A 22,281-nucleotide genomic window follows, 5' to 3' on the forward strand; every position below is an offset into this window, starting at 1 on the left:
CTGACAGGTTGAGGATTTCACTTACTTAAAGCACCCAAAAGAAAATGGAGCAGCTTTGAAAATTCATCTCCAAGTGAGGATTGCAGAGTCAGCTTTTTCAAGATTAAACAACTTTATAAAGAAGGACATAAAGAAGGACATCATATGGTAGAGATTAAACTTCAATTTCACCTGTTTGACTTCAGGTCCTTTCAGTAATTTGGCTAAATATATTTTGGCATTACTGAAAGCTGACATTATTTTACCATCGCAAACTCACAGAAGCAAGATGTTCTCTGTGAAGGAGGTCACATTTTTGTATTTTTTTATTCTTTAAGGCAAAACATACCCTTAAATCTGGAGAGAAGTTGTCTGCTGAGGTGGAGATGGAGTCAGACGACAAAGCAGAAGCAGATTTGGTGTGAGTGGAGTGGTCCGACTGCGACGTGGAAGCGCTATAAAGAGAAACACCAGAGTGTATCAAAACTGTGCTCAAGAAAGTTCAACAGCTGACAAGTCCAGCCACTCGCTTACAGTCATATCAGGCATTTTCCACTGTTCCTACCCTTTCCACTCTCAGTTATTCACCCCTCAGCAGTGCTTTAAGAGAACCTGTTCTACTTGCCATTACCAGGGATTACCAAAGCGTACACAACTCATTACTAAAACTCAGCTCAGTCTGAGCCAACATTAAGACAACCACCAGCTTGTGCAGAGGAACACTCGGTAAGCAGCTGCAGTGGTTGAGCTGTGTGCGATGAGAGCCTGAGCCAAGAGGCCAGAACTGCCAACCCTTGGCACAGCAAAGGGCCTGGGGAGCTGCGGCCCAGCCAGGTGCCCGGACACCCAGAGACACGGCAGCAGCCAATGACCCCAGACCTTCCTGCATTTACATTGCAGGGTATAAAAGCCCAGGGTTTCCTTTGTTTGGGGTCCCTCCTCAGAGGCACCAGCTTGAGCTGCTATTCTGTTATTTAGTTACTGCACTGAGATTAAGTTGTTTTAAGGATCGAGTCATCTGAGACCATGCTATGGGAAATCCGGGGTCGAGAAGGTAACTTGGAAACTTGGTCTGTCTGGGAGTGTGGGGTGTAGCTGCAAAGGGGCTTTGCTCCCAGCTCAGGTGGTGAGAGAGCGACCGTCAGACTGGCTCCTGGATGGTTGGATGGGGAAGTTTCCTCAGCACTGGATCAAATCCTAAATTACAGAAACTAAGGGCCTCCATTTCAGGAGATATTAGTGCGCTGCAAGGGGATGAAAACAGACAGACTCCTGAACGCACGCCAGCACAGCCCTGACCGCAGCTGTACAGCGGTGGAAGAAATTCAGAATTAAAACTCTTTTCATCGCACACAACTTTTCTTCTTCAAGGACACGCACAAAGCTGAGGAGAATAAAAAGACTCTCCCAGCATATATCTCCGGTGATATAAAATGTGATTCTCTAAATAACAAAGCAAAACAAAAATTTTCCTTTTCTATACAGTTTTCCTAATATAGTTGTAAACAATTAAAAGAAGCTTATATTTTACAGTATTTTTATGCTGCAAACTCTCCTAGAACCCTAACTGCTTAAAATTAGCATTTGGTACTAAGGCTTTTAAAACCCCAGATGACTGTAAAGAAAGATCCTGCGTGGTACAACGTTACTCCCTGATGTCACTGTGCAGTGATAAATACTACTTGTGCCAATTAATTCCCACATTCTTACTGACCCCACAAAGGTCTTAGCTGGGTGTAAAGATACTCTTAAGGATCAGCTATGAGATTTGGAAGCCTAGCCTTGGCCAAAGCAGAGTACCAGCAGGAGTATTACTGTTACTACTTATATTAATTAAACATGTGACAACCTAGAAATAGCTGTATCTGAGCTTCCAAAGGGCCTGGAGATTTGGTAATTGTCTGAAAATTGTTTTGCTGCTGATAAACAGCCACCAAAAGGCCAAAATGTTCCATTTTTATTTCTATTCTTTGGAGTTTGGCAAAGTATTGCACAGGGAGTACTAAAAACAAAAAGGACCACAGAAAAATTGGGCTCTTGCTGGGAGTTAGTCCTGTCTGTTCAAGAATTAAAGAGTACTGGCACCTCTTTCATCCTATGAAGTAGAAACTTCAAAATGAAACCTTTAGGAACAGTAAAAAGTTATTTAAAATAAATTACACTGGTGTGCCAGTCGATTAGCACAATTCCATTGAATGCACTTGTTGTACAAGGTTCAACAGCCAGTCACTCAGCTTTCCAATGTGCTCACCTCCTGTGGTGTTGCCAGGTAAACTCACATAATTCCGAATGGCCAGAGTGACTTGTGCATACAACTCATGCCCCAGTCTCTGTTCAGGTAGAAAATTATCTTACACTAAAACAGCAAGAACTGAATCTGCCAAACCTCCCATTCTTGTCAATGAAAAGGCCTCATATAAGCACTGCATCTGTGTATAGTTTCACATTACAACAAAACTGATATGAAATGTCTGCTGCTGATGATGGCTGCTCACATTCCTCTCTCCTCTCGACCCATCCTGCACATTGCTGCCATCTCCACTGTGCTGGATGGGCATCATGGGATGCATGGTTCAATCTGCTGATCTGACGGGGCAGTAAACTATTAATAAACATGAAGAGAGTCTTCTGTTGGGTAATAAAGCTGATTGGATTCATTACATGGCTATATAAATCATCAGATGCAGCACACAGAGAGGGAAGGAATCTGTATCTGGAGATGATGAGGAAGGCTGAGAACACTTTGCACACAGCAGCCTGCAGGCATGCTAAATTAGGCTTAGCACTAAACCACATTTTTACATTACTCTTCTCAAATGAGCTCAGACCCCTTATGTGTTCCCTTGAAACTTTTTTCAGCCTGGTTTCTGCATGGTCAGTCTTCACCCTCACCTTTGCACCCATTTAATTAACCTGAATTTTAAAAGCATCTTAAAAAAAAACCCAAAAAACCACTCAATTTAATCATCCCACAGAGCAGCACCAGTTTACTGTACAGCAACCTATAAGGTGATGGTACTCAGAGTGTACTTTAAGGTACTCAAAGGTACTCAAAGTCATCAATGAAGAGTAAGCAGATACTGTAAATGCCATTATCGCTGGGTGACAAGAGTGACTCCTCCTGTCCCCACTGTGCCTTCTCCCACACCGGCTCCAGCCGGGGGAGCCAGAGGCTCAGGGCAAGCCTCCAGAAGCCACGCCTGCTAGCCCCCTCCACTTTCAGGGGCCACACTTTTGTGTATTTAAATGCATTTTAAAGGTCTGCAGCTCTGCTGAGTTTACAAATCCTTTAGCACAGGTGTTAGTACCTAAGCCAGGGCACACCAGCAGCTGACCTGGCCCTGTACCCCATGCAGGACGGCTTACTCAAGCAAGCAACCACAGCAAAATCACAGTAACCTATCGGCAGAAGCACTTGCATTAAAATTTCAACGTCCTTTAGAGACAGAAAAGGGAGCTGGAGAGACCAGACAGGTTTAGTGGAGCATGCTAGTCTCTGCCCCAAAGTGAGGACAAGCTAGATCCCAAGAGCTGTCTGTCTAACTTGCTCTGAACAGCTGCCAGGGAGGGAGAGTGGTAACGAAAGGATCAAAATTTCACCAGTTTTCCTGCTGACACAATTTGTCTGCCCAGGTACATTCCCAGTGGCTGCTTAATACACAAGCAGAGATTATCTAATCTTTGTAAACCAAAGATTTTAATGAAATTGTTAATTACTTTCAAACTAAGGGGCAAACAGCATTATGCAAGGGAAAAAGAAACAGAAAAGGAAAAAGGAGGAGAACCATAATCCAGAGCATGTCTGAGCTGTGAAAGTGTTTTGTGTTTATTGACCACACTCGGCTTCAAGTGGCTGTTAAAGAAGGAAAGCATCTGCATTTTAGAAGTGGATTTGCATTTTAGAAGTGGATTTTCAAAAGCTCCCCAAACCAATGTCCCTGTGCTCCTGCAGAAACCATGAGTGAAGCCTCCCTCCAGTGACAGCAGTGGGAGCTTTTGGGAAGCGATGCCTGCAGACACAGAGAACAATATCCCTGGATAATGCAGCTCAGCACAGTATGCATAGGTTGCATATGTTTGGCTCGCTACCTCTGTTCTCATCTGCCATTTCCAGGAGTTGAGATGGAAGGAAGGAGCAGACAGCAGAAAGGCCACTGGTTTGTGGCTCCCTCCTCTTATCATTGTCAGGCAGCTGCACAGCTACAGCTCCACTGCTTAGCAAACTAATTAATCTGATGACCCTGCATGCACATGAGAAGTTTATTATTTTCAGTGGTTTAGTCAATCTCAGCTCCCCTTTGCTGCCAATACAAGAGCAAAGATCCTCAAACCACAGAGTTTCATATGCCTTTGGGTGGGGGAGAACAGGAGAGCATCCTGGGACCAGCACACAAACTCAAAGTGAGGACACCAGAGCTCCCTTCATGCTTTGCCACCAGCCCCTCTGCATCATCTCAGGCAAATCATTTACTCATGCTTCTGTCATGGCTTCTGCACATTAGCCCAGCTTTCGCCAATGTGAAGTTAAAGCTGTCTCGTGCAGTACTTTTGGCAGCCTGACGGGTATGTCTGGCAACAGTTTAATGTGCTGAAGACCCCACTGAGGACATTCTGTTCTCACAGGGACAGACAAACCCCTAACAGCTGGATTTCACCAGTAAGGCAACACAGAGCAGACCTGAGGGATGGCCAGGGCATGATGGGCACATTTAAGCGCTGGGCTGGGGGGCACCTGACAAACATCTGAGAACACAGGTAGGTTTGGACAGTTCTCAGCCAGGGTTAAAAATCACTAGAGCTTCGCCAGTCACTGCTAGCTGCAATACTACTTAAACATGCAAAATTATGGTATTGTCTCTGAACTGCATTAAGGTTCTGGAAAACAACACATACTCAGATTCACAATCTTCTCAAATACTTTGAGTCGGGCTACAGAAAAATGATTGAGATCCTGTGAGGAACCAGGGATGACCAAGAACCTCCTTGAGCTTTTCTCTTCCCCACGCTCCAGGACCAGACAGCTCTTCCTTGTTCTTGTTGATGGATGTCTGTGTTAAGTATGAAAAGAGACCCCTTCAACAGGTCAAAAAGCACCTTCAGGGCAAGAATCTTACTTCTGTGACTGCCATCTCAATTTACTCCTTATTCCTCCCCCACACAGAAGCAGGAAACAGGTCTAGGGTGCAACTAACACTGATCTGTCTTTCATCTTGGTAATTATTTTTATTATTTAAATGTTTTTTTTTATAGCCAGATTTTGAATGATAAATGGTCCAAATGCGAGCTGTCGGCACAATGGTCTCATACAATGTCTGCACGCAGTAGTAACCCTTTGGCTATAAGGAATACATACATGCAACTAGTAAGAGTATTACACTGGAAACTGAGCACAGTGACTCAACTCCTGATAAAGCGTTCATTGTTATTATTAGGACTATCCCACAATATGCCAGATGGTTTTCAAACATAATTCAGATTCAGACAGATGCCCTCCGGTGGTTCCTGTTCAGGCAATTGAAAGGTATTACTGCACCCGTAGCAGAATTGAAGGTATGCCAGTGTGCTGAGCTTAAAGTGTCAACAAAGATGGAAAGAAGCTGCAAACAGAAGTGTCTGTGATGCACAAACTTGACCTCTTAAACTGTGAACATGCAGGGAAAATATTTTGGGTGAAACACATGATAAAGTCTTTAGCCACTTCAAAAAGTATCATTAAATGGCATTTGCCATTAATGATACAAGATAATTTCCCTGCAATGTAAAAAATGTGATGTATAAGAAAGCCCAGGAAGAGAAACAAAACTCATAGTTGCCATTGGCTCTGGCAACTGTTACACTAGGAGTTTGAATATGAAGTTCTTTCTTTCCTAGCATAGAGAAGCAACAGTTTTCCCTGGAAGTAGAAAGCACAAGTACAAGCTTCTGAAGAGGGTGTTTCAACCTTGTGAGAATCTGAGCATGACAGTGAACCCAAGTCAGGTAGAAGATAAGCACAAAGATGCAAAAAAAGTGCCAGAATCAAACCATGAAGCCCTGAAGCTTTAACTTGACGCAGACAAATGCACCAGTTCTGCAGGACTGAGCTCTTCTATCTGTATCCTTACTGCTGTTTTTGGGAACTTAATACAATATTCTTCATACTCCAAAGCCAGGACATTTTCTTTTGCTGTCTTCACACTCCAGAGGAAAGAAAAACTCCTACTAGATCTCTATGAAAAGCTTTCTGTGAACATCAGGCCTAAGGACAACCACTCCATACAACGTCTTCTCTTGTATCGTGTGACTCAAGAAGAAAAGTCACAACAACCAATTTCATGTATCACTTAAAGCCAAACAACAGCTTCTGGCAAAATCTTAGACAGAAGTCACAAAATGAATATGAGGTGTGATCTGGCTAAACCATTTCAGCCTGTAATTACTGAGAATGATCATTTCTGAGCAAGCTCTTAGAAGTGTGCCTCATTTTGTTCAGCAAAAATATCAAGTATACATATAGTCATTCTACTATACTTCTGATCAGCAAGAACATAAATTATATACACCTTCCCAAAGACAAGTAAATCCTGCTCAGAAAGGGAGTAGGTACGATGAGGGTGATGAGACACTGGCACAGGTTGCCCAGAGGAATTGTGGATGTCGCATTCCTGGAAGTGTGCAAGGCCAGGTTGGATGGGGCTTTGAGAAACATGGTCTAGCAGAAGATGTCTCTGCCCATGGCAGGGGGTTGTAATTAGATGATCTTTAAGGTCCCTTTCAACCCAAACCATTCTATGATTCTATGACACTTGTTCAGACTGAAAAGTTATAAAGAGACTTTTGTCTTGCTTCAAAGTATTAAAAAAAAAAAACAAAAAAAAAAACAAAAAAAAACAAAAAAAAACCAAACAAACAAAAAAACCCAAACCCAAACAAACAAACAAAAAAAAAAACCACCCAAAACAAAATATCAAGAAGTTAAAAAAAAAGAGCCAAAAAAATCACCCCAAAAAAACCAAAACAAAACAGAGAACATAAAATGGAATAAGATAAGGCAACTTCTGATCCCTACAGTTCCCCTCCTAAATCCAGGAGCAGGAATATGTATTTGACTTTAACATCCAGAACTCTACAAAAAAATTAATGGAAGTGAAGGGAAACACATCTCTGGAAAACATGCCCACTTTGAGTTGCAGTACGTGCACAGGGCTTGAGGACACCGATTTTTTGTACCAATGTCTTAAAAACTAACCTGGCTCACTCCTATAAATAACCAAAACCAGTAGTCAGTGATGATAAAGCCAGCTTTCCAGCACCTTCTTTATGAATATTCTATCCCTGTCAGCACAACAAGCAGCTGCTTCATTGCTCACAAAGATGTGCCAATTACTCAGACACTAATTGGCATGAGCTGCTCACACCATTTATTCTGTATCAAACAGAATATTTTGTTTCAATAGTCACTGAACTGACACTGAAAACAGGTGACAAAATGCACCACTGAGCAACACAGTTTCAGACACAGAGGTCATAAATGAGAAAAACACTGTAGAGGGCAAATTTCCATTTCCTCTCTTCCTGTTTTTTTAAAAGTTCCTCATTATGTACATTCCTAAAAATTAATCAAGGTGAAAACTACAAATTAATGATGATGAGTGGCAAATACAATTTAATTCGAAGCTTCAGATGCCAAGAGAGCTGGGTCCAAATGATTTGAATTTACAGCAGGGCCATGAATAGAAGCACTTGTAGCACTTGGGCAGTTCTCTTACAAGTATAAAATGCTCCAGAGTAACTGAGTGCTCCCCGCTCACTTCCCAATCTCAGACTGACAACAATCCCTCCCCGAAACTTCTAACACTCCTGTTTCTTCAAGGGAAGAAAAAGGTAATACTGAAAAACCTCCTGGGTCACATCAGAGTAGAGGGAGACAATCCAGCGCTTGTTCCCCATGAATACGACTCTGTCCTAGCCCGCACCGGCTGAACTGGCCTGGGACACCCAGCTGTTGCCCACATCACTCTCCCATTTGCAGCAGCTCTCTGTGGATTGGTGCTAAGGCTAAGTGGTCCCCATAGTCCTTATCTGTGTATACAGAAATACTCCTAAGGGTCCTCAGAAGTCCCTCATACACCCCTCTCCAGGCAAGCACTTGAAAGCTCTGTTGGCATCTTGCCGGAACCAGGGCCTTGCAGCAGGGCACTCTGTGCTGGCTTCCACTCTGCCATGAACAGGCTCTGCTGCTGTAAATTAGGTTTTAGCATTTTAACACCATCCCTCCTGGGACAGGAATCCCACAGTGACTGGCACCATGTGTGCCCATTATAAAAGGCTATGCATTTCCCAAAGAGATTTCACTGACTGACAAAGGTGTGGTATCTCCAGCGAGCAGTGACTGGATCTCAATTCTTCACAGTGAAATAAAAAGTCAAAACAGACTAATTCTACCTAGACAACAAATGCCACAGGAAACTACCTACAGCATATGTAACATGCAGCCTTACCCCTCTGAGTACCCAGTACCATCTTTTTAGGCACATGCAGGACAGACAGCTATTAGTTTCAGGTGAGTTGACTGGAACTCACAATTTTTCTAAACATTTAAAGATTCCAGTTCAACCTCTGCTTGACCTGTGACAACCTCAGAGGGGAAGAACTAAAAGCCATAAACCAATATGCTTCTGAATGAAAGAAAAGCACACACTGCCAGGCTGCCTCTGGCATTCAGAGAAGGCATACATTTATATTATATAATCATGTACTCTCGCTATTTAAAAGGGCCATCAATGTCAAAGTTGACCATCATCTAAAAGAGAAGCCACTTTAGCAAACAAATCATGGTGCATGTATATGACAGACCTAAAATATCCCCCCCATGCCACTTGCCTGAATGAAAAAGTCACTTCTGTTGCCAAGGAAAGCCGGGTCTCAATCTGACTTCAATGTTCCAAGGGAGGGAAATGACATTTTTTAGAAGTTGATCCTTCCAAGTAGCATCCTGAGCTGAATATACAGTACATCTTTTCCCATGAGCCATAAAGAAAATGTCCTATATTTTGACTGTGAACAAGCGTTTCTAGGAATGCAAATTTTGCTCTCAATACTTACACAATGGACTACAGTGTCACAAGCACCATTCGTGCTCCATTAGTCATTCTTTTTTTTTTTTTTAAACTGAAATTCACAAAAGGCCTACAGTGTGTGTAGAGCACTTGCTAAACAATAGGCTGATTGTTTAAAATATTTGCAAGATTCCAAGAATAAAGACCAACGCCCAAAGACAAACCAATATGCATCATGTAATTAATAACAGCAAGGAGCCCACAGAATCATGCTCTCATGAGCCAACAATCTAGAAGGTAAAAACCAAGAGGGACAAGAGCTATGAGACCCCTGAATTAATATTCTCTGATCAGCACAAGAAAGATAACTACAAAATTATCTGTATTCATGAGAGGAACAAAAGGGAAGTTCAGTTTCTAGTAAGCTCCCAGCTGGTATGGGATGATCCTCAGCTACAAGAGAAAAGAAGAAAAAAAAAAATCAAGAAGTTGTTAGACTTCCGCAGGGAACTGACATTTTGACTCTGCTCTACCAATTTAATTCCTGCCCATATCCAGGGAGTGCAAAGTTAGTTCCTACCTTCTGAAAGCAGGCTGATAATCCAGTATTTTGATCTGATTCCAGTTCCTAATGGAAATGTTTGGATTGCAAAATCCGGCCCAGCACAAGCACTTTTGCTTGCAGCATTAGGAGTTTGGGCAGGGAGTGGCAGGCAAGGCAGGCATCCCACGTTCCCCAGGTGACACACAATGGAAAGGCAGCCATGTCCATCTGGCTCTGCCCTAGACCTTGGGAGGAAGGTCTGACAGACCTCCTAGAGAAGGTGCACACATCTGGGTGTGTGCTCCAAGCTTAGGGGTTTCCAACCACCAGCACAGGCCCTTAGCATTGAAGATAAATCAAACCTGTAAAATGAAGAGAGGTTCAAAACACAACCCTGTTTACTGCCAACATAAACATGGTTGTCTAGAGAACAGTGCTCTCACCTGCTCTTCTCTGTGCTTCCTACACACTGGGTTATTGCTATGCTTTTTGGCATCTCTGGAGTTGTTCAGAAGAAGCGAGAGCCTTTGTTTTCAAATATCAGATGCTACAGAGGGCAGAATTAAACTGGAAATGAAGATCTTGCCTGTGCTGAGAAAACTATTTCTAGGTAAAAAAAATATGGCTGAGGTGGAGACATTCCAGCACCTCAGCTTCAGATGGCTGAAGCAGTGCTGCACAGGGACGGACAGAACGCCACCAGGGAGATTGCTGATTGACAAGGCGTCTGGCAAGAGATCTCCTGGGCTCTGATGAACCAGCACATGTCCTGACCTGCAGCTTTCTCCCTCAGACAGCCCAGGCAGCTGCCTCAGCCAAGGGAATCTCCATGCTGCATGACTGCTCTGGCAAAACAGGAACTCACAAATCCAACTTCAGATGTCCCCTGGTGGTACAAGAACACCCATTGTCTCCTAGCCCTGCCTGTGGAAAATGCTGATTCCAGAGCTCAGGATGTCCTGCGGCAGAGAACCAAGACACCTGGGTGGTGCTGCTACCTCCTATATCAGAGCAAATTTGGATTTCCCACTGCATCCCAAAGGAGAAAGAGAGATGGAAACATCTAACTGTCTCCACAAGTACTCTGAATAAAGACAAAAGCCATGATGGAAATCCTACAAACAATTCAGAATACCCTTCCAGTTAATCAGTATTTATATCTACCTTATAAACACTGACACCCTTCCTTTAAAAACTTATCAAGCCAGAGAAAGACATACAAGTAAAAAACGATCAGGATTTTGTTGCAAATTCAGACATTCCCATGCCAAGTTGCAAAAATTAGTCCAGAACCAGAGAGCAAGAAGAAAGAAAAAACAAATGGAAACACAGAACAACGTATCTTTCATTTTCTTGTTAATTTTTATTTTTTAGGAAAAATCTATTAACTTGATAAAGGAAACAAAGCGAAACAAGAATTATATTAATGAGTACTTACCTTAGGGTAAACAAGATCTCAATAAAAAGACAGATGTAACTTCTCTTTTACAATTTGTATTCTGGCAGTACCTCAATTTCTAGCTATGTGCTAAGAACCAGTTGTGTTTAGATTAACCAAATGTATGTGTACTTCTCACAGTTCATGTGCTGTCTCAGTTTTTCTTTAGCTTCCTTCCTATGTTCCTATTTAAGAAACACCTTAGTTAGAACGTAACACATATTGTTAAACTTTCTGATTTTCTTTAAAACACATACCACACAACCCCCTCACCCCAATAAACCTACCATCCACAGGAATTAAAAATACCAGTGATTTACTAATCAACGACATTACTTGTTCCATCCTGGGAAAAATCAAAAGAAGGAGGAATGGATGTATAAGTATAGCCAATGTGGAGAGTCATGTATCAACTAGCAAAACTGTCACACCTTGCTAAGCTTTCACAGACACTAGGCAGACATGTGCTCTGCCACATCCAGCTCAGAAAAAAAGACTGGGAACACCTTTATTCTGTTGACAGTTCAGCCCCTGCATGAAATTAGTCCCTAGCAAAATCTCAAGTCAGACAAGTATTCAATAATTTAGGGGTTTTATTTCCTGAAATTCCACCTAGGCCAACGTAAGATGTTTACAGAAACACAGAGCACTTGTGTAAGAAGTGAAGGCTGAGAAGGGATCTCAGCAGTATCTCCAAGGTGGGTGCCAAGGGGATGGCTCTAGACTCATTTTGGTAGTGCTGAGTAACAGGATGAAGAGCAAGGGCCATAAACTAAAACACAAGAAGTTCCATCTCAACATGAGGAAAAACTTGTAGGGTACATGTTGAAAACAAAGGTCTTTCAAATTCTTCTGCCTTGCAGAGAAATGAGGAATACAAACCATGCAAGCTCATCTGAGGATTTTCTGTTCATCAGTTCTCATTCATCTGAAAAGAGGGCTGAACTAAGATCACCCACAGCCACTTCCTCCTGCCACTTCTGCTTCCTCAAGCAGAAATCAGTGTATGTGAAAAAACAAGTAACTCAAAAAGGAGTAGGATCAATGAGGTCAGAATAGTTTGCCTATGGCTTGTGGATAACATGGGTGTGTTTGCTTCTACTTAGGCAAGGGGAAATCCAGGCAGTGGAGTTTAGACAACTATTCAGCCTTCCTGGAGTGGATCCTTATCTTTCCTCTACTGAATTATTTGTGGAGTGTATTGATTCTGCTGAGGGTAGACAGGTTTTAGATACCTACTTCCCATGAATATATAGCAATCTGAACCAGAACCTACCCTGGTTTCCTGAAGATCAGTTCTTGTGGCAGACTAGTTTGTATTTGCTGTGTGTTTAACATAACACAGCCTTTTGCAGACACCAGAGAAAGCAAAGGGGAAGAAGGAAATGCAAAAATAACAGAGTATAATGTATTTCTCCAACTTGAGAGAAGCCCTGTCCAAAACAATCTGCACATATTCATGATACCCTTCTCATCTAAGTATTCCCTTGTGTTGAAAATCAAACAAACTTTTTCTGTAAAGGAAGAGCTGCTGTGCCCTCCCTTCCTATATCCATTTTTGCTTACACGCAAAACTTGTCACAAGTTACTATTTTCACTCCTCTGTAACACATAGCTAAAACTGTCTAAATGTTAGAAAAATTATCAGTGGACAAACTAGACAAATATATACACGTGCATGGAGAAATGGGGCTTAGGAAACCAGACTACAAATCTCTGCTCTCTTCTCAGTTACAAATATATTTAGTTAACATGTGAAAAAGAGAGATGCTGTGAGTTAAGAAATAGCTCCTTCCTTTTTTGGAGTTGAGAACAACCCAAATTCAATGCTCTCTTTGCCCTTACCACAATGAAGGGGAGGGAGTTCTGTGTAGGTGGTCACATCTGAATTACTCACTGTAGGCTCTACTTAGAGTCACTGTGGAGAAACTGAGATGACTCATTGTCTACAAAATTGATTCTCATAGTCTCCAAAAATTAAAAAAAAAATTAAAAAAATAAAAACCACCAACCCAGAGACTACCAGAACTCTGTATTGATCCAATCAGATGAGAAAAATCTCATGCAGGATGCCTGTATTTTTCTGTATGAAAGGTGGAAGCAAAAAGTGGAATCAGAATGTGTAATCTAGAATCAGAGTATGTTTTAATAAAAAAAAGGTGAACTTTGTCTTTCTGTGGTGCTGGAGACAGCAGTGATCAGCACAAGCTGTACCCAAACAGGTGGAAATGCTGAAAACCCAAGACTGCTCTGCTGGCACAAACCCTGAACACATCCACAATAGTCCCCCCACATCCTCCTTCTCACACCCCAGTGTTTAATGACTACTCTGTTAGCATGTTGCTTCATCTTTGAGGAAAAAGACTTGGGAAGTACTCCCTCATAAGGTGTGGGGATTCATTTGCAGTATGGGAGTGAGATATCAATTCTAAGACTGGAAGACACAGCCTGAATTTTCAAGAACAGTCTACTCCAAAAGTCAACTTGGGTAAAACATGAACAGAAGATCCCACATTTTTCATTTCTTTTCAGAGAAGTTCTACTTACAAGTGAGATGCCAATCAATTTTGATTTGTTAAAGGTATCTATCTGCCGGTTAAATCCACTAATTTTGACAGTCATCCTTCAGCAGTTCATCTCTGGTACTACAGGTCCCAGTGACCTGCCCTTACCTTCAGCATCTGCTCTCCACAGCAGGCAAACAGGCCCTTCAATCTCACAACTGCTCCAAACTCATTCCCAGCCTCCAGCCCCTTCCTGGCCAGATTTAGCTGAGTCTGTTCATGAAGGCAATCATGCTGCCAATGTGTGCAATCTTTCCCTTTGAAAAGACCACTGAGCAGTGAAGTCAACAATAGGATTTATTAAAACAGCAATAAAAACAGCACAAATGCTTTATTTTCACTAAAGGCAGAAGGTATGAATGAGGCTGTGGTTCAGCTCAGTAATTCATATATCAGTTCATTTTGTACCGGGGTAAAAACACAACCAACACTTTGATCACAAAACACAAAGCAATGATCACAGGTATATTTACTCCAGCAGTTATATTTTGTGCAGAAAAAAATAGTTGAGTAAACCTTTAGCCCTGTCATTCAGTACTGCCATTGTTCTTCATAGGCCATAAGCTTTGTAATGCATTTTCAAGACCTAGGGACATGTCACTTTTGCTCTGCCTTTTTTTGGCCTGCTTGTAGCTTTGGTTTAACTGGTTTAGGTGTGACTACAATTTCTGTAACTGGTCAGGCATGTATATCCCCTCTGTTTTATTTTTGTTTGCGTGTGGTACAACCACAGTTTTGCACAAACAACAGTAAAAAGCAGCTATTCTATACAGAATATTTACCACTAATGTAACTTTGTAGAGAGAAATACAACAGTCTGGTACCACAGCAGAGGACTGGAGAAGCAGAGACACAGGATGTGGCATGGAAGAGTAGAGGCACAGGATGAGAAACGGGGCACAGGCTTGGCACCTGAGACCATGGCCATAAACAAATCACCAATGGTCAACCAAAGAAGCAGACCTGGAGCTGGACAAAACTGGCCTCAGAGATAACAAAGAGAACAAAGAAATGGTATCTAATAACATAAAAGCAACTATATGTAGCAAAAACTCAGACGCAATACGGAACTGCAGACCAATGAAGAAAAGAGACAGGTGTAAAGTTGTTTTAGCAAACAGACTAAAATGACCCCAGGTGGATCCTGGAGGAAAGGAGAAAAGGAGGAAATCAATATGATGAACCTTGTACTTCTCCCAGGAAAGTACTCTGGATGCTGATGATTAGCTCTAACATCCACTACTACCAGAATAAAATCAGCAACCTTGGAACCCAGAGGAGCAGAAGAGGGGTGAACTTAACACCAGGAAGAGGGAGAGAAACCAAGAACTAAAAGTACAGCAGTTTTAACTGCATTATTATTCTTTATTTTTCTGTAAAAATTGCATCTGGATTAATCATGATTAGACTTCCAAAAATTCAGTTACGCTAAGAATAAATTCTTTGCTACACAAAAACACACTGCCTTTTTGGCTATGAACAAGGTTTTGAGTGTAACACTTTGTCTGGACATGCAGTCTTCACAGCACAGTAAATAACTCCAGATAAAAATGTTGTTTTATTCTAAACAGGTGTTGCCAGTCTTCCCAGAACAAAGAAAAAAAAAACTAAAACCCATAAACTCCTGTTTTTCCAAATAGTTCAGCAGAAATACGATCACGTACCCATACCTGACCCAGACCAGATTTGAATCATTGGGTGACCTAGCATTAATGATTCTGGAGCTATGGCCAGAAGACTACAGAAGCCAGATCTGCAAAGTGGGAGCATTTGTAAGGAGCTAACAAAATTACTAGAAAATCACCTTGAAGGGGTTATGGACTCAAAAACTCCTAACACTTTCTCTTCATCAAATATATCAGGGTTTAGAAAGCAGTGGCAAAGAATTCACGTAGCAGAGAAACAACAGAGAAACAAAAAAGAGAGCTACCTTGAAATCACTGGAAAATTACTGAGTGAGAACATCCTCTGGCAAAAGTAACTACAGATGGTAGGAAAAGGAAAAGCAAATACTTGAAAAGTTGCACTGATTTTTTTGTTGTTGTCTTTCACTGATTTTTTTCTTCAATTAGCTCCCAATACTGGGGCAATAAAAAAGCAAGATGTTATTTCAGTTAAAATTGAAGATGGAGTAATTACTGTGACAGTGTCTCTCCTATATTCTCATTTTCCTGGGTTATCCCAGACATCTCTAGAAACCAAGCACTTAACTCCCTTCCTGTCACACTCTTTCCTCATGGTGGAATGGGCTTCCTATAGACAAATAAATGTGCTGTACTACATATTTTCACGTGCTGTCTAACAACTACATTTGTACGTTACACTCATATATCAAGGTGACCTCTGGACTGTTGCCTTCATTTCTTATGAAGGCCTGTTGTTTGTTTTCCTTGACTAAGCTTTCTGGTAACACAAAGTATACTGAACTGGAAGGGACCCATAAGGATGAAGTCCAGCTCCTGAGTCAACAAAAGCCCTTTGGTGTATGGATCAGGTCTCTTTTTACACTGCTGATACCCTCAGAACTGAAAAACCCACAGTAGTAAAGGAGGTCAATCAGGAAAAGATTAATGAAAAAGAAGATGTGGGCAACTGATCTGCTGAGCCATTAAAGAGGTACTATGACCTTTCCAAATGCAGTTCTTGTCTGTACACATGAGGTATAAAAGAATTAGCAAAGGAAGGGAGATGATAAAACATCAGAAATGTGTAAGGAAATATGTTTGAGACAGGTGTTAACCTATCAGGAGCACAATCATGCAACAGATTGGAATTGTGTAATTTGACACTGTCAGGTCATCCACAATCTGACAATTCAGGGTCTGTGATTGCAGCCATGCCGTAAATCGCCTGTAGTTAAGGAACTACGTGTGCAACTCAGCGCTAGCAAACAGACTGCTAGTCAACACAGCATTACCATCTCTCTTCAGAGAAGGCAGTGCTTGATGGGACCCAAGAGAGTCGTGTTCTGAGCCTCACTCCTCGCCAGTTGCCAGATCTTGCCTCATGTCTCCACTGCAGCTTCTCATCTCATCCTTAGACTTTCTCATGCTGTGCCCAATCTCTTAGCAAGGAGTCTCAGTACTCAACTGCACTTCCAAACACTTAGTAAAATTACCCACCAGGCATTATTAAAAATAAACTAGTCCTGGCTAAGGCACAATTAAATAGCTGGTCCCCATCTCCTCAACACAGAAAGCATCACCATCTGTACAGTAGCTAGAAAGAACTACAATACTGCAAGTTCCTGTGAGGCTTTTAAACACCAGTGTAACCTTAATTACAACACAATGAACAGGTGAGTGTCAATCATATTTTATATTCTCAAATGGCAAATATGCTTAAACCCAAATACTTCTGTCATCAATAAAAAGCATTTTATTGAACAGTCAGAACTGGGACCAAGAGATGTGCATGTGCCAGACCAAGGAAAACTTTCAAGCTGAAGGTCTCACACTCTGGGACCAGTAGAAATAGTTTCTGGTGAATGCAAAAGCAGAAATATGCATGGCAAAGACTGCTAATAAAAATAATTTGTGAATTCTTTTGAGGCAATGGTTTCTCTTCACTGCTATAAATTAAAAGTTCTAAAGTCCTTTTCACGAAATGTTATTTTCATTATTTTCTGCCCCAAACTCTGAGACTATCAAAAATATTCTCCTCATTTTACAAATATTTTGCAGGCAGAACTGCTATTTATCTTCACAATACACAGTACACCAGAAAAACCACCCCTGTCTCAGAATGGACTTCAGTTGCAAGTAAGTGTTAGAAATTATCACTTATTTAATAAAATCAATGATAATGAACCCATCTGGAGTCGCTAATTGTTTGTAGGCTTAGTGTCAAGCTCCTGAGATGCAAAATCAGTTCATTACCAACACTCAGCCTGCAATGTACTTGTCTTTAATGTAACAACCTTGCTTTGCACTTACAAGAAATCAAATGCAAGAAATGCTCTCAAAGCCCAGGAGGAAAATGACAGCTACTCACATTTCACCAAACACCAGAACTGGCAAAAATCTTCCCTTTCAAACTCTAACTTCAATGATTCATCACAAAACAACTCAATCAGCAAAGCTTACACATCTGGTAGCAATGTGGTGCTACAGCTAAAGCCCTCCTCAGCCAACCAACTCCTTTCAGCATCACTCTCACCCATGGGGAAAGAATTCCTTCAACACAGCCTTAAATCAGCCCAGGTATTGACAGAGCCTTATTTGAGACAAGGAGGGAGTTCATACCTCATGGAGTTACTGGTTCAACAGACCTTGCTGCACTGATTTACACCGAGTTTATGTTTTCAGACTTATCCCTGCAAACATAAAGACAAGGAGCATGATTGCTCTCATATGCCTCAGTAAAAGTGCAGTGCATCGGATCCGCAGTGTCTGCAGACCTCTGTGGATGATAAACACCAGAACAAAGGTGATAACAAGCAACCAAGAAAGCCATAACATCAAGCACTGCTACAGACATGCTGGTGGGAAATATCTACCCACTGCCTTATCTTTCTCTAATTTTATACTGATGTTGAAATATCACTGACCTCTCCTATAGCAGTTTTTTTACAGTACAATCACCTCCACACTTTTGCACAGGCAATACAAATTTATCTTCAGCAGACCTAACAGAAAGCCTCTTATGTATCTTACTAGACCATTGCTCAGACTGAACTGTGATATGCTTTTTCTGAGGAATACAGAGAGATGTATGCTCATTCAGAAACTACAGAACATAACCACTTAGGCTGCACAACAAAATGCCTAATCACTTCTCATGGAAAGTAAATATATGAAGTTTGCTACCACCTTTTTCCCTAAAGTCATGTGTTCTGCTAAAGTCACATACAACTCTACCTGGCTTTCCTTTCACAAAAGGAAAAGATCGTAATAGAATTTTGTTGGCTGTCCTTTTGAATTCCAGAGGTCACAGGGTCCATATGCAACCTCAAATCTGCAAAAACAACAATACAACAAACCACCCACAAATTCATTTTAAGAATGGTCTTGGAAGAAATCTGAAAAACCAGCAGAGCTGAAATGTGTTTATCATTCACTCACCTAGGATCCCCAGGCCATTCTAGAGATATAAAAGCAGACCATAACATAGAGAAAAGCTCGTTCTTCTGGACATAACCATACTGTAGCTCATCAAACATTTGTATGAGTGTTTTACCTCACTCCTTCTTCTCATGGGTTGCTCCTGGACAGACACGGCAGACACACGAGCAAGCTGCTAGTCAAATACCACCACAACTCTTTATGAGTAACTGGCTCATGGTCATGTGTCTTCCATGAGAACAGGATGGAAGGGGAATGTCCACCCCAAGTACTGACCTTTGGAAACCACAGAGAGCTGCAGAACCCGGTGCTGTGCCACACAAAGCCAGACAGCTGAGACTTGAAAAGCAGAACAGCTGTTTCAGCACAACTATGAGGGCAGCTGAGTTAATTAGCTGTGACCTGCTCATCTGAAACTAACTCGGTATTTTCACAGAGAGCTGGCAGCTTTTTACCCTGTACAAACAACTACACTGTAAGTCCCATTAGGAGTTTTTCAAATGCTTTTCTAGTTGGGACAGAAAGTAGGTAACATTTGTTTAATTATTCCTACATCTTCCTCAGGGTCACAAGTATTGCACATTACTACGGTCTACTAAAATATCAAAGCAACTTTCACTGTCAAATGCCCTTACTGCCCCATCTCATGTGCTTTATTAAAACACAAACCTACAATGTTCTTCAGAACACTTACTGAAATGTGAGCAGCCTTATGTATAAGTAAACTCCATCAAGCAAGTCTCCTTGAGGAGCCAGATCTTAAGTACCTCTAGAAATAATAACACTTCCAACCAGGAGCCGAGAGAATCTAAAGAATGCACTGCTGTATGCATTTCATATTAGTATCTTTCCAAGTCTTCTAAATCTTGCATAAAACAATTCAGTAACTACAACTCAGCAAGGCTTCATATGGCTAGGTAATGGTGATTTGGGATGAATGACCTTTGAGTCATTTTTTGATTTTTTTGTTCCTTTTAAATAAAATGAATTATCAAAACTGATGACAGCATCCTCATGATTCATTGTGTTCCTCACATTATCTCCAAAGCTAACTTCTTCTTTTTTAACAAAATCATTTGATGAAAATGTGTCATAGGTTACAATTTGAAGCTGGTCTAGCTGTTAGATCACAGTCACAGAGATTAAAATAAGAATATTTCAATGCCTACAAATAGTCCAATTAGCTTCAGAGAATTATTCTGATGTATAAAATCCAAATTGCAATACAGCTTTAATGAAAAAAAAAACCTAAACCTGATGATAATCAATCTACTGTCCAATTCATAGGCAATTATTTATTGGTGCATATGCATCACTAGATTGGCAAGGGAAGCTGATAATAAACATTCTGAAGGTCACCAGGCATCTCTCATTACAAGACTCTGGTTTTATTTTCTTGTAATTTTGCCCTAACCTTGAACCATTTCAACTAAAAAGTTTCACAGCATACACCAACTCAAGATGAGGGTATTTTTATTAACAATTACAGATGAAAAACATTAATCTATTTCAAATACCTATATTTTGTTTGGAGTACATTAAACCCTCCCAACTGGCTAGCTTTCTTCTACAGGTTCTAGATGTTCAAGCAGAGACTTGAGATTCTGAAAGCTTTTGAATAAGCCTTTTTTACATCCCAAGGAATCTGTTAAGATTCTGAGCCTTTCCAGGGCTTGGAGGACGCAGCCTTGTGCATGCTCAACAGCAACAGATTTATCATCTCAATTTCCCCACGGTTCCATTTGTGCAGGGCACGCTGCCGAGAGGCTCAGCAGGAGCTTCCTTGTAGCCACTGGCTCTTCTGAGTTAAGCTCTCTTTAGTGTCCACAGGCCTCTTACAGTGAATGACCTCCAGATGGGTCCAAGTTGCCTGAGCTGATGCAGAGATAAAAAGAAGAATATACTAGGTCAGTTAGGTAAGGGGGAAAGAAGCCTGCAGGTTCTGGCAGGGCACTGGTAGAACTGCACAAGGAAACCAGTACAGAAACCAGAACAGAAGAATTTGATGAAGAAGGGTGAAATGAGAGTCAGGAGTCGTGAAGGACTCAAGAATGAGGAAATCCAAGTGCAAACTGGGTGTTGCCTGTCTGAGGAGCAGCTGGGTAATAGCCAAGCATGGGAGTTTTGAGATGCTGGCAACAAAGTGGCCACCAGCATCTTGGGCTTTAAGAACAGAGGCAGAGCCAGGAGATCCATGGAAGGATCCAGCTCTGCTCAGCTTTCAGTAGAGCATTTCTGGACTACTTCATCCAGGTATTAGCCTCACAGTGCAGGAAAGTCACTAGGGAGCTAGAGGGAGTACAGGGAAGCACCACTGGGAGAGAAGGGCTGGAGCACCCTGCCTGTGTGGAGAGACTGGGGAGAGACTGCTTTAGGGGCACCAAAAAGGCAGTCCCAGTGCCCACAGTGCCAGTGGAAGATACACAAGAGATGCCAACGGGATGTCCAGAGAGTCTGTGTGCACTTCATCTTTGTAGGTTTTCAAGACCAAACTGGGTAAAAACCAGAAGTAGCCCGATCTGATCCTAAAGCTGTCTCTGGGATGAGCGGGAATCTGGATGCAGGGATGCTGAGATCTCTTCATCCTGAGTTACCCAGTAATCCTACAAATTGGGCATGGCAAGGGCAGCAAGAACAGGACAGAACAACCTTCAGCAGCCACCAGGATATCCTGCTCCTGGGCTCTACCACAACACCACGGCTCCCACACCACCAGCCCTATCAGTCTCTCAGTGCCTGCCCTTGCTACCCTACTGCAACCTTCTCCATCAAACACAAGGCCCAAGCAGGATGTGCTTTCAGTCACTAAATTCAAATTTCACTGTTCACGGACAGTGGGAAGAACACAAAAGTCTCCTTTCAGTTTCTGTCGCTTATGAACCTTGAATATTACCCACATGGCATTACAAGCCATTCATACTGCAAAGTCAAGCTCTCAGAAAAAACCATGACGGCAAAAAAAACAGAGGCTCAACAAGCCACAGGAAATTTGCTCCTGCAGAGGACAAGGCCTGGCGTGGGCACGGCAGCGTGCTGAAAGGCAGCTTCCAAGGGGATGCCACGCCTGCCCTGCCCTTCCAGCACCGCTCACCTGTGCTGCCCATCTCCCAAAGCCCTCCACCGAGCCACCACGGCCAGGGACACTGCTCTGCCTATGCAGGGATTTACCGAGAGCGTGGTGGAGGTAGCATCTCCTGCTCTGCTTAAAGGCCTGAAAGACAGAGAGGCTGTGCCACAGCCAAGCAGAGCCCACGCCTGCCTTCCTGCTCCGTCACCCCACGGCCACTCCCAGCGCAGGTACACCCCAGCAGAAGCCTCCTGCCCACGGAGGGAGCAAACACCACCAGTTCCATCCCTTCGGTTTCCCTTCCCCTGGCGGCCCCTCCCCGCTCCCTCCCTCAGCCCCCACGCCCCACGGCGGTCCCCGGCCGCCGAGCCCCGCGGGCGGGGGCGATGGCTCTGCGGCGGGCGGTACCTGGACAGGGAGTCGCCGCTGGGCGGCCGCGCCGCCGCCGCCCGCCCGGCGCCCAGGCTCTCGCAGCTGGAGCTCCCCTCCATGCCGGGCGGCCCCGCGGCGGGAGGTGTACCCGCGTCCCTCAACCCCGCGGCCGGCGCCCGGCGGGGCAGGAAGCGGCCATGCTGGCCCGGCGTGCCG

General features: G+C 42.7%; 1 protein-coding gene across 2 annotated transcripts in view; it reads right to left on the reverse strand.

Annotated features, from left to right (window-relative positions):
* The window catches only part of MTMR2 (myotubularin related protein 2), a 60,851-nt gene extending 38,576 nt beyond the window's left edge, over positions 1 to 22,275 (reverse strand). Inside the window, exons 1-2 of one of the 2 annotated variants that reach the window (XM_041417039.1) lie at positions 22,102 to 22,275; positions 329 to 434 (exon numbers count right to left, since the gene is read on the reverse strand). In XM_041417039.1, the coding sequence (XP_041272973.1) occupies positions 329 to 434; positions 22,102 to 22,184 (189 nt within the window). In that variant the 5' untranslated portion in view covers positions 22,185 to 22,275. Of the gene's footprint in view, positions 1 to 328; positions 437 to 22,101 lie in introns of those variants that run through there. The other variant, XM_041417040.1, reaches the window with a different exon arrangement.
* Positions 22,276 to 22,281: the final 6 nt, after the last annotated feature.

Source organism: Onychostruthus taczanowskii, unplaced genomic scaffold (assembly GCF_017590055.1).
Source record: "Onychostruthus taczanowskii isolate IOZ18803 unplaced genomic scaffold, ASM1759005v1 scaffold54, whole genome shotgun sequence".
Classification (NCBI taxonomy): domain Eukaryota; kingdom Metazoa; phylum Chordata; class Aves; order Passeriformes; family Passeridae; genus Onychostruthus; species Onychostruthus taczanowskii.